This window comes from Hordeum vulgare, chromosome 1H (assembly GCF_904849725.1).
Source record: "Hordeum vulgare subsp. vulgare chromosome 1H, MorexV3_pseudomolecules_assembly, whole genome shotgun sequence".
NCBI lineage: Eukaryota > Viridiplantae > Streptophyta > Magnoliopsida > Poales > Poaceae > Hordeum > Hordeum vulgare.
Window position 1 is genome coordinate 401,933,357 of NC_058518.1, and position 14,190 is coordinate 401,947,546.

General features: G+C 45.8%; 1 protein-coding gene across 1 annotated transcript; it reads right to left on the bottom strand.

The window, feature by feature from the left end:
- Positions 1–11,572: 11,572 nt before the first annotated feature.
- Positions 11,573–12,253, bottom strand: LOC123440491 (histone H2B.1-like). Its single transcript, XM_045117060.1, has one exon. It carries the CDS (start codon positions 12,175–12,177, stop codon positions 11,719–11,721), a length of 459 nt encoding a protein of 152 aa, XP_044972995.1. The 5' UTR covers positions 12,178–12,253; the 3' UTR covers positions 11,573–11,718.
- Between the last annotated feature and the right edge of the window lie 1,937 nt (positions 12,254–14,190).

Sequence of the window (14,190 nt, forward strand, 5' to 3'; positions counted from 1 at the left end):
TCACTAAAATTTCAAGACGAAATTGTGTTCTCCCCGACTGTGCACCGTTGCGACAGTTCTTCGTTTCGAGACACCACGTGATGATCGAGTGTGACAGACTCAATGTTCACATACAACGGGTGCAAAACAGTTGCACACACGGAACACTCGGGTTAAGCTTGACGAGCCTAGCATGTGCAGACATGGCCTCGGAACACATGAGACCGAAAGGTCGAGCATGAATCGTATAGTTGATATGATTAGCATAGAGATGCTTGCCACTGAAACTATTCTCGACTCACGTGATGATCGGACTTGAGATAGTGGATTTGGATCATGTACCACTCAAATGACTAGAGAGATGTACTTTTTGAGTGGGAGTTCTTAAGTAATATGATTAGTTGAACTAATTGTCATGAACATAGTCTAATGGTCTTTGCGAATTACGATGTAGCTTGCGCTATAGCTCTATTGTTTTTTATATGTTCCTAGAGAAAATTTAGTTGAAAGTTGATAGTAGCAAATTTGCAGAGGATTGTCCTCGTTGCTGCGCAGAAGGCTTATGTCCTTAATGCACCACTCGGTGTGCTGCACCTCGAGCGTCGTCTGTGGATGCTGTGAACATCCGACATACACGTTTCTGATGACTACACGATAGTTCAGTGCAAAATACTTAATGGCTTAGAAGCAAGGCGCCGAAGACGTTTTGAAACGTCACGGAACATAAATGACTTTCTAAAGAGATGAAATTGTGATTTCATGCTTGTGCCCTTGTTGAGAGGTACGAGACCTCCGACAAGATTCTTTGTCAACAAAGTAAAGGAGAAAAGCTCAATCGTTGAGCGTGTGCTCAGATTGTCTGAGTACGACAATCACTTGAATCAAGTGGGAGTTAATCTTCCAGATGAGATAGTGATGGTTCTCCAAAGTCACTGCCACCAAGTTGTGAGAGCTTCGTGATGAATTATAACATATCAAGGATAGATACAATGATCCTTGAGCGATTCGCGATGTTTGACACTGCGAAAGTAGAAATCAAGAAGGAGCATCAATAGTTGATGGTTTGTAAAACCACTAAGTTTCAAGAAAGGCAAGGGCTAGAAGGGATACTTCGTGAAACGGCAAAACAGTTGCTGAACTAATGAAGAGACCCAAGATTAAACCCAAACCCGAGACTAAGTGCTTCTGTAATGAGGGGAACAGTCACTGAGGTGGAGCAACTCTAGATACTTGGTAGATAAGAAGGCTGGGAAAAGTCGAAAGAAGTATATTTGATATACATGATGTTGATGTGTACTTTACTAGTACTCCTAGTAGCATGAGGGTATTGGATACCGGTTCGGTTGCTAAGTGATTAGTAACACGAAATGAAAGCTACGGCATAAACGGAGACTAGCTAAAGGCGAGGTGACGATACGTGTTGGAAGTGTTTCCAAGGTTGATATGATCAAACGTCGCACGCTTCCTCTACCATCAGGATTGGTGTTAAACCTAAATAATTGTTATTTGGTGCTTGCGTTAAGCATGAACATGATTGGATCGTGTTTATTGCAATACGATTATTCATTTAAAGAGAATAATGGTTACTCTATTTTCTTGAATAATCACCTTCAATGGTTTATTGAATCTCGATCGTAGTGTTACACATGTTCATGATATTGGTGCCAAAAGATACGAGGTAATGATGATAGTACCACTTACTTGTGGCACTGCCTCTTGAGTCATGTTGGTATAAATTGCATGAAGAGGCTCCATGCTGATGGATCTTTATACTCACTTGATTTTGAATCACTAGTGACATGCAAATCATACCACATGAGCAAGGCCTTGTTTTCATTGAGATGAAATAAGATAGTAACTTGTTGGAAGTGATACATTTTGATGTATGCAGTCCAATGGGTGCTGAGGCACGCAGTGGATATCATTATGTTCTTACTTCAATGACGATTTGAGTAGATACTAGAGTATTTGCTTAATGAATCACAAGTCTGAAATATTGAAAAGTTCAATTCTGTTTCGGAGTGAAGTTCGTCGTAACAAGAGGATAAACTGTCTACGATATGATCATAGAAATGAATATCTGAGTTACGAGTTTTGGTACGCAGTTAAGACAATGTGGAAATTGTTTCGCGGTTCATGCCACCTAGAACATCATAGTGTGATGATGTGTGTGAACGTCATAGCCACACACTATTTGGTATGGTGCATGCTATGATGTCTCTTATCGAATTACCACTATCGTTTATGGGTTAAGCATTAGAGACAACCACATTCACTTTAAATAGGGCACCACGTATTTCCGTTGAGATGACACAGTATAGACTGAGGTTTAGAGAAATCTAAACTGTCGTTTCTTGAAAGTTCGGGGTTTCGACACTTATGTGAAAAGTTTCAGTCTGATAAGCTCGAACCCAAAGCGGATAAATGCATCTTCATAGGATATCCAAAACAGTTGGGTACATCTCCTATCTCAGATCCGAAAGCAAAGTGTTTGTTTCTAGAAAGGGATCCTTTCTCGAGGAAAGGTTTCTCTCGAAAGAATTGAGTGGGAGGGTGGTAGAACTTGACGAGGTTATTGAACCATCACTTCGACCAGTGTGTAGCAGGGCGCAGGAAGTTGTTCCTGTGGCGCCTACATCAATTGAAGTGAAAGTTGATGATGGTAATCATCGAGCATCGGATCAAGTTACTACAAGCCTCGTAGGTTGACAAGGTCGCATACTACTACAGAGTGGTACGGTAACCCTGTCTTGGAGGTCATGTTGTTGAGCAATAGTGAACCTACGAGTTATGGAGAAAGCAATGGTGGGCCCAGATTTCGACAAATGGCTGGAAGCCATGAAATCCGAGAGAGGATCCATGTATGAAAACAAAGTGTAGACTTTGGAAGAACTACTTGATGGTCATAGGACTATTGAGTAAAGATAAATCTTTAAAAGGAAGACAGACGATGATAGTGATAAGTCACTATTAAGAAAAGCTTGACTTGTCGCAAAGATGTTTCTGACAAGATCAAACAGTTGACTATGATGAGACTTTCTCACTCGTAGCGATGCTAAATGTATGTTAGAATTATGTTAGTAGTTGATGCATTATTTATGAAATATTGCACATAGGATGTCAAAACATTGTTTCCTCGACGGTTTCCTTGAGCAAACATTGTATGTGATACAACCTGGAGGTTTTGTCGATCCTAAAGATACTAGCAAGTATGCAAGCTCCAGCGATCCTTCAATGGACTGGTGCAAGCATCTCGGAGTTGGAATATACACTTTGATGAGATGATCAAAGATTTTGGGTTTGTACAAGGTTTATGAGAAACTTGTATTTCCAAAGGAGTGAGTGGGAGCACTATAGAATTTCTGATAAGTATCTGTGGTTGACATATTGTGGATCAGAAGTAATGTAGAATTTCTGTAAAGCATACAAGGTTGTTTCGAAAGGAGTTTTCAAAGGAATACATGGATTGCGCTACTTGAACGTTGAGCATCAAAGATCTATGGAGATAGATCGAAAGCGCTTGATAGAAGTTTCAACAAGATGCATGCCTTGACAAGTTTTTGAAGGAGTTCAAAATAGATCAGCAAAGAAGGAGTTCTTGGTTGCGTTGTAAGGTGTGAATTTGAGTAAGACTCAAAACCCGACCACGGCAGAATAAAGAGAATAGACGAAGGTCGTCTTCTATGCCTTAGCCGTAGACTCTAAAGTATGCCATGCTGAGTACCGCACCTGATGTGTGCCTTGCAGCAAGTCTGTTGAGAGGTACAGAGAGTGATCCATGATTGAATCACTAGCAACGGTCAAAATTTATCATTAGTAACTGATGGACTAAGGAATTTTTCTCGATTATGGAGGTGGTTAAAGAGTTCGTCGTAAAGGGTTACGTCGATGTAAGCTTTGACAGTAATCCGAATAACTATGAGTAGTGAAACGGATTCATATAGTAGAGTAGATATTTGGAGTATTTCCGAATAGCACATAGTAGCAGCATCTATAAGATCACATAAAGATTCGTAAAGAACACACGGATCTGAAAATTTCAGAACCGTTGACTAAAACCTCTCTCATGAGCAAGACGTGATCAGACCCCATAACTATATGGGTGTTGGATTCGTTGGAATCACATGGTGATGTGAACTAGATTATTGACTCTAGTGCAAGTGGGAGACTGTTGGAAATATGCCCTAGAGGCAATAATAAATTAGTTATTATTATATTTCTTTGTTCATGATAATCGTTTATTATCCATGTTATAATTGTATTGATTGGAAACACAATACTTGTGTGGATACATAGACAAAACACTGTCTCTAGTAAGCCTCTAGTTGACTAGCTCGTTGATCAAAAATGGTCAAGGTTTCCTGGCCATAGGCAAGTGTTGTTACTTGATAACGGGATCACATCATTAGGAGAATCATGTGATGGACTAGACCCAAACTAATAGACGTAGCATGTTGATCGTGTCATTTTGTTGCTACTGTTTTCTGCGTGTCAAGTATTTGTTACTATGACCATGAGATCATATAACTCACTGACACCGGAGGAATGCTTTGTGTGTATCAAACGTCGCAACGTAACTGGGTGACTATAAAGATGCTCTACAGGTATCTCCGATGGTGTTAGTTGAGTTAGTATGGATCGAGACTGGGATTTGTCACTCCGTGTGACGGAGAGGTATCTCGGGGCCCACTCGGTAATACAACATCACACACAAGCCTTGCAAGCAATGTGACTTAGTGTAAGTTGCGGGATCTTGTATTACGGAACGAGTAAAGAGACTTGCCGGTAAACGAGATTGAAATAGGTATACGGATACTGACGATCGAATCTCGGGCAAGTAACATACCGAAGGACAAAGGGAATGACATACGGGATTATATGAATCCTTGGCACTGAGGTTCAAACGATAAGATGTTCGTAGAATATGTAGGATCCAATATGGGCATCCAGGTCCCGCTATTGGATATTGACCGAGGAGTCACTCGGGTCATGTCTACATGGTTCTCGAGCCCGCAGGGTCTGCACACTTAAGGTTCGACGTTGTTTTATGCGTATTTGAGTTATATGGTTGGTTACCGAATGTTGTTCGGAGTCCCGGATGAGATCACGGACGTCACGAGGGTTTTCGGAATGGTCCGGAAACGAAGATTGATATATGGGATGACCTCATTTGATTACCGAAAGGTTTTCGGAGTTACCGGGAATGTACCGGGAATGACGAATGGGTTCCGGGTGTTCACCGGGGGGGGGGGGCAACCCACCCCGGGGAAGCCCATAGGCCTTGGGGGTGGCGCACCAGCCCTTAGTGGGCTGGTGGGACAGCCCAAGAAGGCCCTATGCGCCATAGGAAGAAAATCAAAGAGAAAAAAAAAGAGGAGGTGGGAAAAGGGGGAAGGACTCCTCCTTCCAAACCTAGTTGGACTCGGTTTGGAAGGGGAGGGTTGCCCCCCTTGGCTCGGCCGAACTCCTTTGGCTACCTCCGCCAAAATAGATCAGCAAAGAAGGAGTTCTTGGTTGCGTTGTAAGGTGTGAATTTGGAAGGGGAGGGTTGCCCCCCTTGGACCCCAAGGCAAGGCTCCCCCTCTTCCCCCTATATATACGGAGGTTTTAGGGCTGATTTGAGACAACTTTGCCACGGCAGCCCGACCACATATCTCCACGGTTTTACCTCTAGATCGCGTTTCTGCGGAGCTCGGGCGGAGCCGTGCTGAGATAAGATCACCACCAACCTCCGGAGCGCCGTCACGCTGCTGGAGAACTCATCTACCTCTCCGTCTCTCTTGCTGGATCAAGAAGGCCGAGATCATCGTCGAGCTGTACGTGTGCTGAACGCGGAGGTGCCGTCCGTTCGGCACTAGATCGTGGGACTGATCGCGGGACGGTTCGCGGGGCGGATCGAGGGACGTGAGGACGTTCCACTACATCAACCGCGTTCACTAACGCTTCTGCTGTGCGATCTACAAGGGTACGTAGATCGAATATCCCCTCTCGTAGATGGACATCACCATGATAGGTCTCCGTGCGCGTAGGAAATTTTTTGTTTCCCATGCAACGTTCCCCAACAATCGTCTCGGTCGGCGGCGCGTCCATGACGGGGGCGGTAGCATATGGAACAACCTCAAGGACAGGCACCGAAGCTTGCCTGGACCTCTTCTCGTCATCCTCCTCCAGATGAATCACCTCTGAAGGAAGCCCGACTGAACGACGTGAGACCACGGAAAAAGGGCAAGATTAAAGACAGAATTCGCGAAACAATAATGCAAACTCTCGGGGTCGTCACGACGTACCTTGCTGGGATGTGGCAACGTTATCCGTATCCATGGGATCGTCTTCGTGGCGTGGCAGAGAGGTGGCGGAGGTAGAAGCTCTGTCGAGTAAAATCCACTCGACCGATAAGCATGAGTTCAGTCAAATACTGAAAGAAGATAGGAGAACAAGACACTTACGCTGAGGCAACGGGAACAACGATCCTCATCCGAGGCAAAGCTTTCCGAGGCTTGGATCCACTCGGTTTGGCCACCTTGGAAGGTTGGTCCGTGGGCTCGGCAGCAGCGTCCCTGGTCCTCTTTGTGCTCCGAGCACTCGGAGCCACGGGAGTAGCTGGCAAGGCACTCGGAACCACGGGAGGAGCTGGCGAGGCACTCGGGGCCGCTGGAGGAGCCGACGGAGTCACGGGTTCGTGACAGCGCTTAGTTCTAGGCTCTGGTGGTGAGGGTGGCGAGCTCTGCTCCCCAACTTCCCCCCCCCTCCTCTTCGGTCTCCTCCTCCGTCTCCCCACTGTCGGAGACGTACTCGACGCTGTCCACGCTGCCCTCCTCGCTGCCTTCCTCTTCCTCAGCCGGATTCCCGTTCGAGACGGGAGAATACCAGTTGGTCAACGCCTGCACAAGATACAGTTGACAACATCAGACGTTAGACGGTGATGCAAGAAAAAGCGGCAAATCTAAGGGAATTGTAAGCACTGGGCAAGATATGCTCACCTCATTCGGAGGAGGGTTGTCAGCACGGAAGGGCTTCACTCGTCGGGCTCCTCTGGGGTTATCGCAGGAGCCTGTGATGCCGCGGACCCACGCCGTCACAACCTCCCCGGTCACGCATTCGGGATGAGTCCGAGTGGAGTCCCCAGGCCCCGCGTAGTGCCACATGGCGTGGTGTCGAGCTTGCAGAGGCTGGATGCGCCGACCCAGAAAAGTCTCCAGCAGATCCGTGCAGGTGACTCCCTTGCGGACGACATCTATCAGCGCTTCGACCAGAGGTTGGATCTGGATCTTTTCCATCTTCGTGAGCGCAAGCTGCCTGGGCGGAGCCGGTCGGTCTAGACTAAAAGGTGGCAGCCCAGTTGCGGCATTCGGACAGGAGACGTCCTGGCAATAGAACCAAGTCGACTGCCAGTTCTTAACGGACTCGGACAACTGAAGAGCGGGGTAGCTACTTTTGCTTTTCTTCTGGAAGCCTAAGCCCCCGCAAAGCTGGAGGATATGAGTTTTGTCGTCCGACTGGCTAAGTTTTTTGACGGTTTGGGATCTAGCGGAGAAGATGTACTTAAAGAGCCCCCAATGGGGAGGACAACCGATAAAACACTCGCAAAGCACGACGAATGCAGAAAGATGAGCTATCGCGTTGGGAGGAAAGTGATGGAGCTGCGCCCCGAAGTGGTTCATGATACCTCTGAAGAAGGGATGAGGAGGCAGAGAGAAGCCCCGGTACACGTGACTGAGCAGCAAGACGCGCTCCCCCTCCTGGGGCGCCGGCTCCGTCTCGCCCTCCGCCGGCAACCTCCACGACTTGTTGGCGATCATACCTTGCTCCACCAGCTCCAGCAGGTCGTCCGTCGTCACGGTGGAGGAGAGGAAATCCCCGTGGATCCAACCCGCCGGCAATGCCCGCTGTCGCCGCTGAGCAGGAGCCGCCTTCTTCTTCTTCTTCTTCTGCGACTCGAGCTTGCTCGTCTGCCCCTTCGTCATGGTGGAGGCTGCAGATCCGTAGGGGAGGAGAGGAAGGAGGAGGCTTGGAGTGCGCAGGGAGCTACGGGAGAAGCGGGGCGAGTGCGAGTAATCAGGAGGGCACAACGAGAAACCCTCGCTGGGGAGGTTTAAATAAGCTTCCGACTGGGTCACTAACAGGTAGCCCCGAAATCTTACCCCCCGACCGGTTGCTGCGATATTAGTGGAGGAGATGAAGGCGCGGTAATCGAGGCGGCAGAAACTACTCGATGACGATGCCGTCATCCCCGCTGAGCGTGCGGCAACCAAAATTTGAGGATCCCGGAAAATCCGCCGCTGTCAGTTGACCGGTCACGTCGAAAGATTCCGCGGAAGCACTCGGTATCTGACGGTTCGTTTCACAGATATATCCACTCGGATCACTGGTCAAGAGGATAAAATGGATCGAGACAAACCATGCCAAAGTCGCATCCATACCAGTCGGATCCGCATTCCAGGCATCACTTCGTCGTTCCAACCCCGATCCATTCGGGGACTAATGATGGGGTCATAGTCCCAGGGTAGGGTCATAGGCCTGCCCTATAGGTCCTACCCAAGGACTACCCTTCTTAAGGGACAAGGCCTTAGTCAGTTCCGACTGAATTAAGGACTTCCCATCATCCAGTCGGTAATGATTCCCCCCATCATCCAGTCGGAGATGAGCATTCGGAGCGTATTAAATTGCCGACTGGATTCCACTCTGTATATCGTAACCTCACTGGAGGGCAACGGTCGTACGTTTTCATACACCATTATAGCATTTAAGGCATACGTTACCTGTAACGTAGGCATTTATTCGCCACTACTCCACGCCTGCGCACCGGACCGTTGTGAAGGGCAGCATACTCTATATAAGCCGCCCCTCCCCACTGGTGCAGGGGTTAGCATTTTCACTGTAATCCATATTTCACTCGACATTAAGCTCCCAAGAGCACTAAGACGTAGGGCTTTTACCTCCACCGTAGAGGGGCCTGAACTCATACAACCTCGCCGTAGCTAAGGCTCTGCCCATCCTTTCGTACCCTACACATCTACTGTCAGACTTATACCCACGACCTATGGATACAAATATAAGATCACCAAAGTCACAAAGTACTTGAAAGGAAAAAACGAAGCACTCACCAGCCACTCGTGAAGTTCCGCTATCTCTGAATTGCTGCAGTATCTGAAGATCAGGATGAGAACGGGTAGTTCCAGAAGCTGTAGATGTGCACTTCTTCTTCCGCAGTGTTACAAAACACATGTACACAGACTCAGGTCTCCACAGCTATCACAAATCACACTTTACATAATACCACCGTGGCAAGTCACAAAAGTTATCAATCCAGTTCACCTTCTATGAGTCCATGATACCAGCAGGTCAGAAGATATAGACAGAAGACCATGGCTTCCATGGATACACCAAATGTGCATGTCTCTAGCACATCATCTTGTTTAAGAAACACCTTCCGGCAAGAAATGGACAGCTAGTCTAATTTTCTGACGATTGACACTTTCAGAGTAACACCATCAATAGGACCAGGACCAAGCTGCTCCAGCCTAACCAACTGACTGATACTGCTGCATAAGCAACTACTACCAAAACAAAAACAAAACATGGCAAGGCAAGGCATACCATTGGGTTGCTCTTACTAACGATAATCACGGCAGGAAATAAGCCCAACTGATTGGACAGAACTGGGTTCCGCACCTACATTGCTACGAAAGCACAATCACATGGCAGAGATTAGTAAAATAATTTTAGTACAAATCAAATCGCAGAAGCAGAAGCAATCTCTAACAATAGTATACTACTTACAAATAACCATAGTCAACCACTATAGTAGAATGTCTCCCCAACGACAACAAAAAACATTAAACTGCAAATGGCCAAACATGGCAGAGTTCAATTCAGATCAGAAGAGTACAAAACATTAGCATTCTAGATCTCAGTTTGCCAAAATCTGCAGCAACCGTAATTCAGCTCTTAGCAATCACTAACAACGGTACAAACCAAGGTTCTCCGGCAGGCTGCCCGATTGACTCATGCTTTACTAAATACTAATGGACATGGCAAGAACGAGACATTGAGTTGCTTTTATTCTGCCTTACCATGTTATTGATCATCACAGCAGCAATGCTCAGAGTGCTCAATAACAGCAATCGGCTAAACCCAACCCATTGAACAACAGTCAGTTCGGAGCCTACTGTCAGCAGATCGTTGAACAATTTAGTCGGTTTCTGCCTGGTGCAGAAACAGAGATTACCACACCCACCTAGGAACTACTTGATATATGTGCTTGTCCTACTATAGTTAATCAGCATGTGTCTCCTTTACCTATAAAATCTTTAAGGTAGTGTTACAACTTATATCAGTGATATTTAATTCTGTAAGGATTTCACATGTTAGGACAGATATGTACCTGTGGTGAAGAAAATATGTATGTCCAACAGGACAAGGATGGAGCACTCTGCTCCAAACTATCAGGTTTTTTATGTCTGCCTGCAGATTTGCTTACCTAGATTCCTAGAAGCTACATGGTTTGTTTGATTTTTGGGTCTTTCTGGAAGGTAGATTCTGGGAGAATTAAGTACTTTGATATTGAGATGATCTCTCCCTAAACCTGCATACTGGTTATGGGAGCTAAACTGACATTGCACCGACACTTATTGACTCCAATCCCTTGTGACGGACAATGAATTTAAACTACATGTGTTTCAAACCCCTTTAAAGCTGCACAATTGATGGTGTTGGTTGTATTGCTCCTAAAATGCCAAGACAGCTGAAGATGATCTGTACAGTTCAATTGTCTCTTGCGACATGAACTTACCGTAATTTCCTTGATGTGCTGCATCATGGTGTTGAAGTGACCACTAACCACGCGAGTCCCATTGCCATTACGTGACCTCTGAATGTAGTTTTCTCCTCCTAGCATTGACATGGAGTTGAGGATGAGTCATACTGTAAAATTCTCTAAACGGTCCATGCTTAACTTGCCAACACAAACCCGATAAAATATATAGTATTTGTCAAATTATCAAATAAACATGCTGACCAATGTTGCTATCAAATAAACACAGAGCTACAAAGATTGCGGCAGTTAACAAAAAAAAATTAGGGCTATTACAAAACGCAGGTGCCAAGATTCAGATCACCACAGATGTCACAAATCCAACAATGTAAATAATACTACAATGGTAACCAGTTCACATAAGTTATTGATCCTTCAATTTATTTGCGGATAGTTCATGTTCTGTTCAGTACATGATACTAGCAGGTCAGAAGCTACAACCACAAGACCATTGGAAACACCAAATGGGCACGAAAGACTTGTAACTTCTCGTCAGTAGAAGCGAGCCAATAAAGTAGCATGTCACTAGAATATAGTAAGTTTCAATGTATACTGAAACAGGAGTGGCAGAACCCTGAAAGTTCATAAGACATTCCTTGAAATTAAACACAAAGCAAGCAAAGCGGTACTGAAATCTGTCATGCAAAACAAAGAGGATGAATTGAATCCAACTACCAAACACGACATCAAGGCGGTAACAATGCTAAAACAGAAGTACAACTGTAAACCAGAGGAAAAACTATCGTTAATTCAGAAATTAAGGTTGCAAAGCAAGTCACATATCAGGAGCTGCATATTTCTATTCCAGATTAGAGCTTCCCAAGAGCATCACTGCATAAATACATCCAACAAATTTCATCCATCACTAATTCAGACAAACGAGTGAAACACCAAGGTAACTACGAGCACTGCCAGACACTAGCGATCTAAGAGGAGGTGAACTTGGTGACGGCCTTGGTGCCCTCGGAGACGGCGTGCTTGGCGAGCTCCCCGGGGAGGACGAGGCGGACGGAGGTCTGGATCTCCCGGGAGGTGATGGTGGGCTTCTTGTTGTAGCGGGCGAGCTTGGCGGCCTCGCCGGCGAGCTTCTCGAAGATGTCGTTGATGAAGGAGTTCATGATGGACATGGCCTTGGAGGAGATGCCGATGTCGGGGTGGACCTGCTTGAGAACCTTGAAGATGTAGATCTTGTACGTCTCCACGCTCTTCTTGCCCTTCTTCCGGCCCTTCTTCTCGCCGCCCTCCTTGGAGGCGGTCTTGCCCGCCGGCAGCCGCTTCTCGGCCTTGGGCTTCTTCGCCGCCGGGGCCTTCTCGGCCTTCTCCGTGGTCGGCTCCTCCTCCGCGGGCTTCTTCGCCGCCGGCTTCTTCTCCGCCTTGGGGGCCATCGCTGCTTCGGGAGATTGGAGGGGGGAGGGGATTTTGCAGGTGGGTCTTGTGTGCTGGACTGCGGGGTGGGGGATTTGGAGCGGGATGAGAGGAAAGGGGAGCGGGGGCTACTGGGTTTATAGAGAGGAGGAGGTGGGCGCTGATTGGTCGAGGGGTGGTTGCCGCGGATCGCTGGCGCTGGGGCCGTTCGATGCGTTCGGCGATGTTTGTGTGGACGGGCGGATGTGTTTCGGAGCGGATCGCAGTTCGTGGCGAAAACATCTGAGCGGGAACAGGACCAGCTTCACTTTCTTCTTCTTCTTCTTCTTTTTTGCGGGTGAGGACCATCTTCACTTACAGGAAAAGTGGGTTTGGTTTTTCGTCTCGCGGTTGTATTTTTTTAAATCCATTTTACGGTTGTTTTTAGATCAACAGGCAGAACCTCCCGGCTCCATTACCAGAAAGAAGCCTATGCAAGCAGTTTCAAAACGTACCAGCTAGTTTTACAATTACTGTCCAGATCAAGTACAAACGAAATTAAAACAAGTTCAAAACTATAGAAGGGAAGTCATGAACTAGAACTAGCGAGCTAGAGACGCCCAACCCAAAGGAAAAGGAAATTCTCCAATCAGCTGATGAAAGATGCAGGTTGGAGGAGCATGACTTTACGAGGGAAAGTAAACAATGTATAAGTTGAAGAGTTACTTTCATTAGAAGGTGGACACGGTTAGCTAATTCACTCTTCCTCCTTTTGTTCTTCACACTCTTCGTCATCTTTTTCATTCAATGAGCTTACAGTTTCATTAATTTCTTTTTTTCATAGACTCCTGCAAAATATTAGTCTCTTTTTGGACAACACAGGAGTCCTTAGTATATAATTTAACATAAGCATTAGAAGCATAGTTTTTATAGCAATATTTAAGTATGGCAAATTTTTCAGATTGTAAAGAGTAGGCTCATACTTTTCAATCAAAGAAGCAATTTCATTGGATGTTGCCAAAAGTATACGAAAGTTGTAGAACATTGGATGAAACAATCAAAAATTATATATATGATGGAGACGTATCACTGGTCGACATATTCCTTTCCTATTGTAACCAACTTTGTGTAACCCTAGCACCCATGGTATATATATAAGCGAGGGGTCTGTAGTTCATAGGATACATTAAGCTCGTTACTATTAGGGTTTAGACCACAACATCTGATCTCGAAGTAGATCAACTCTCTACTATGCACTACTCCATCAATACTAACAAGAGCAGGACGTAAGGTTTTACCTCCATCAAGAGGGACCGAACCTAGGTAAAAGACCGCCCCCTTCGTCTCTTGTTACCCATCGACCCAAGATCCACATTTCGGACCCCCTACTCGGGATCAATCGATTTTGACACTAACAACTATCATCACCATTCGATTTGGTGAGGTTCCCTCAACAGCTTTTGGACGTGGACGCAAAAAGCATCCATCTTCTCGAGCATGTGATTTTTTAACATAAGGCGCCATTTCTTGACTGTGCTTAAAAGCAACGACCAGATCTGCTTCAAAGTCAACAAGCACACACCATCAAACACAATGTTGTTCGTGTGCTTCCACAAAGCCGAGAGAACAATCGTAGAGACAGAATTAAGCACATCAAGTCTTTCCCCTACTACCCAACGAGAAGTAACAGAAAGTATCGAGGTGTCGATCTATAATCCAAAGAATGAGCTAATCTCATTCCAAACTACCTTGTCTACAGTGCAATCAAAGAACAAATGTTGAACAATTTCATGCTCGGTATAGAAAACACGGTGCAATGTATTGTTCATTTTCCTCTTCTACAAATTATCCATGGTCATAAAAAATTTATATACGGCACGCAAAGAAAAATGTGTATTCTTGAGGGGGCGTACTAATAGCTTCCAAACAGATGGTATAAAAACTAGAGTTACACATTTGTAGTTGATAACTCCATACAAGGAGTTGGTGATGTAGGTACCAGAGGTATTGTATTGCCAAATCAGGGAATCATTGTCATTACCAAGGCAAATATT

Excerpts from the sequence above, each read along its gene's own strand:
- LOC123440491 (XM_045117060.1), bottom strand. The coding sequence starts at position 12,177 with ATGGCCCCCAAGGCGGAGAAGAAGCCGGCGGCGAAGAAGCCCGCGGAG.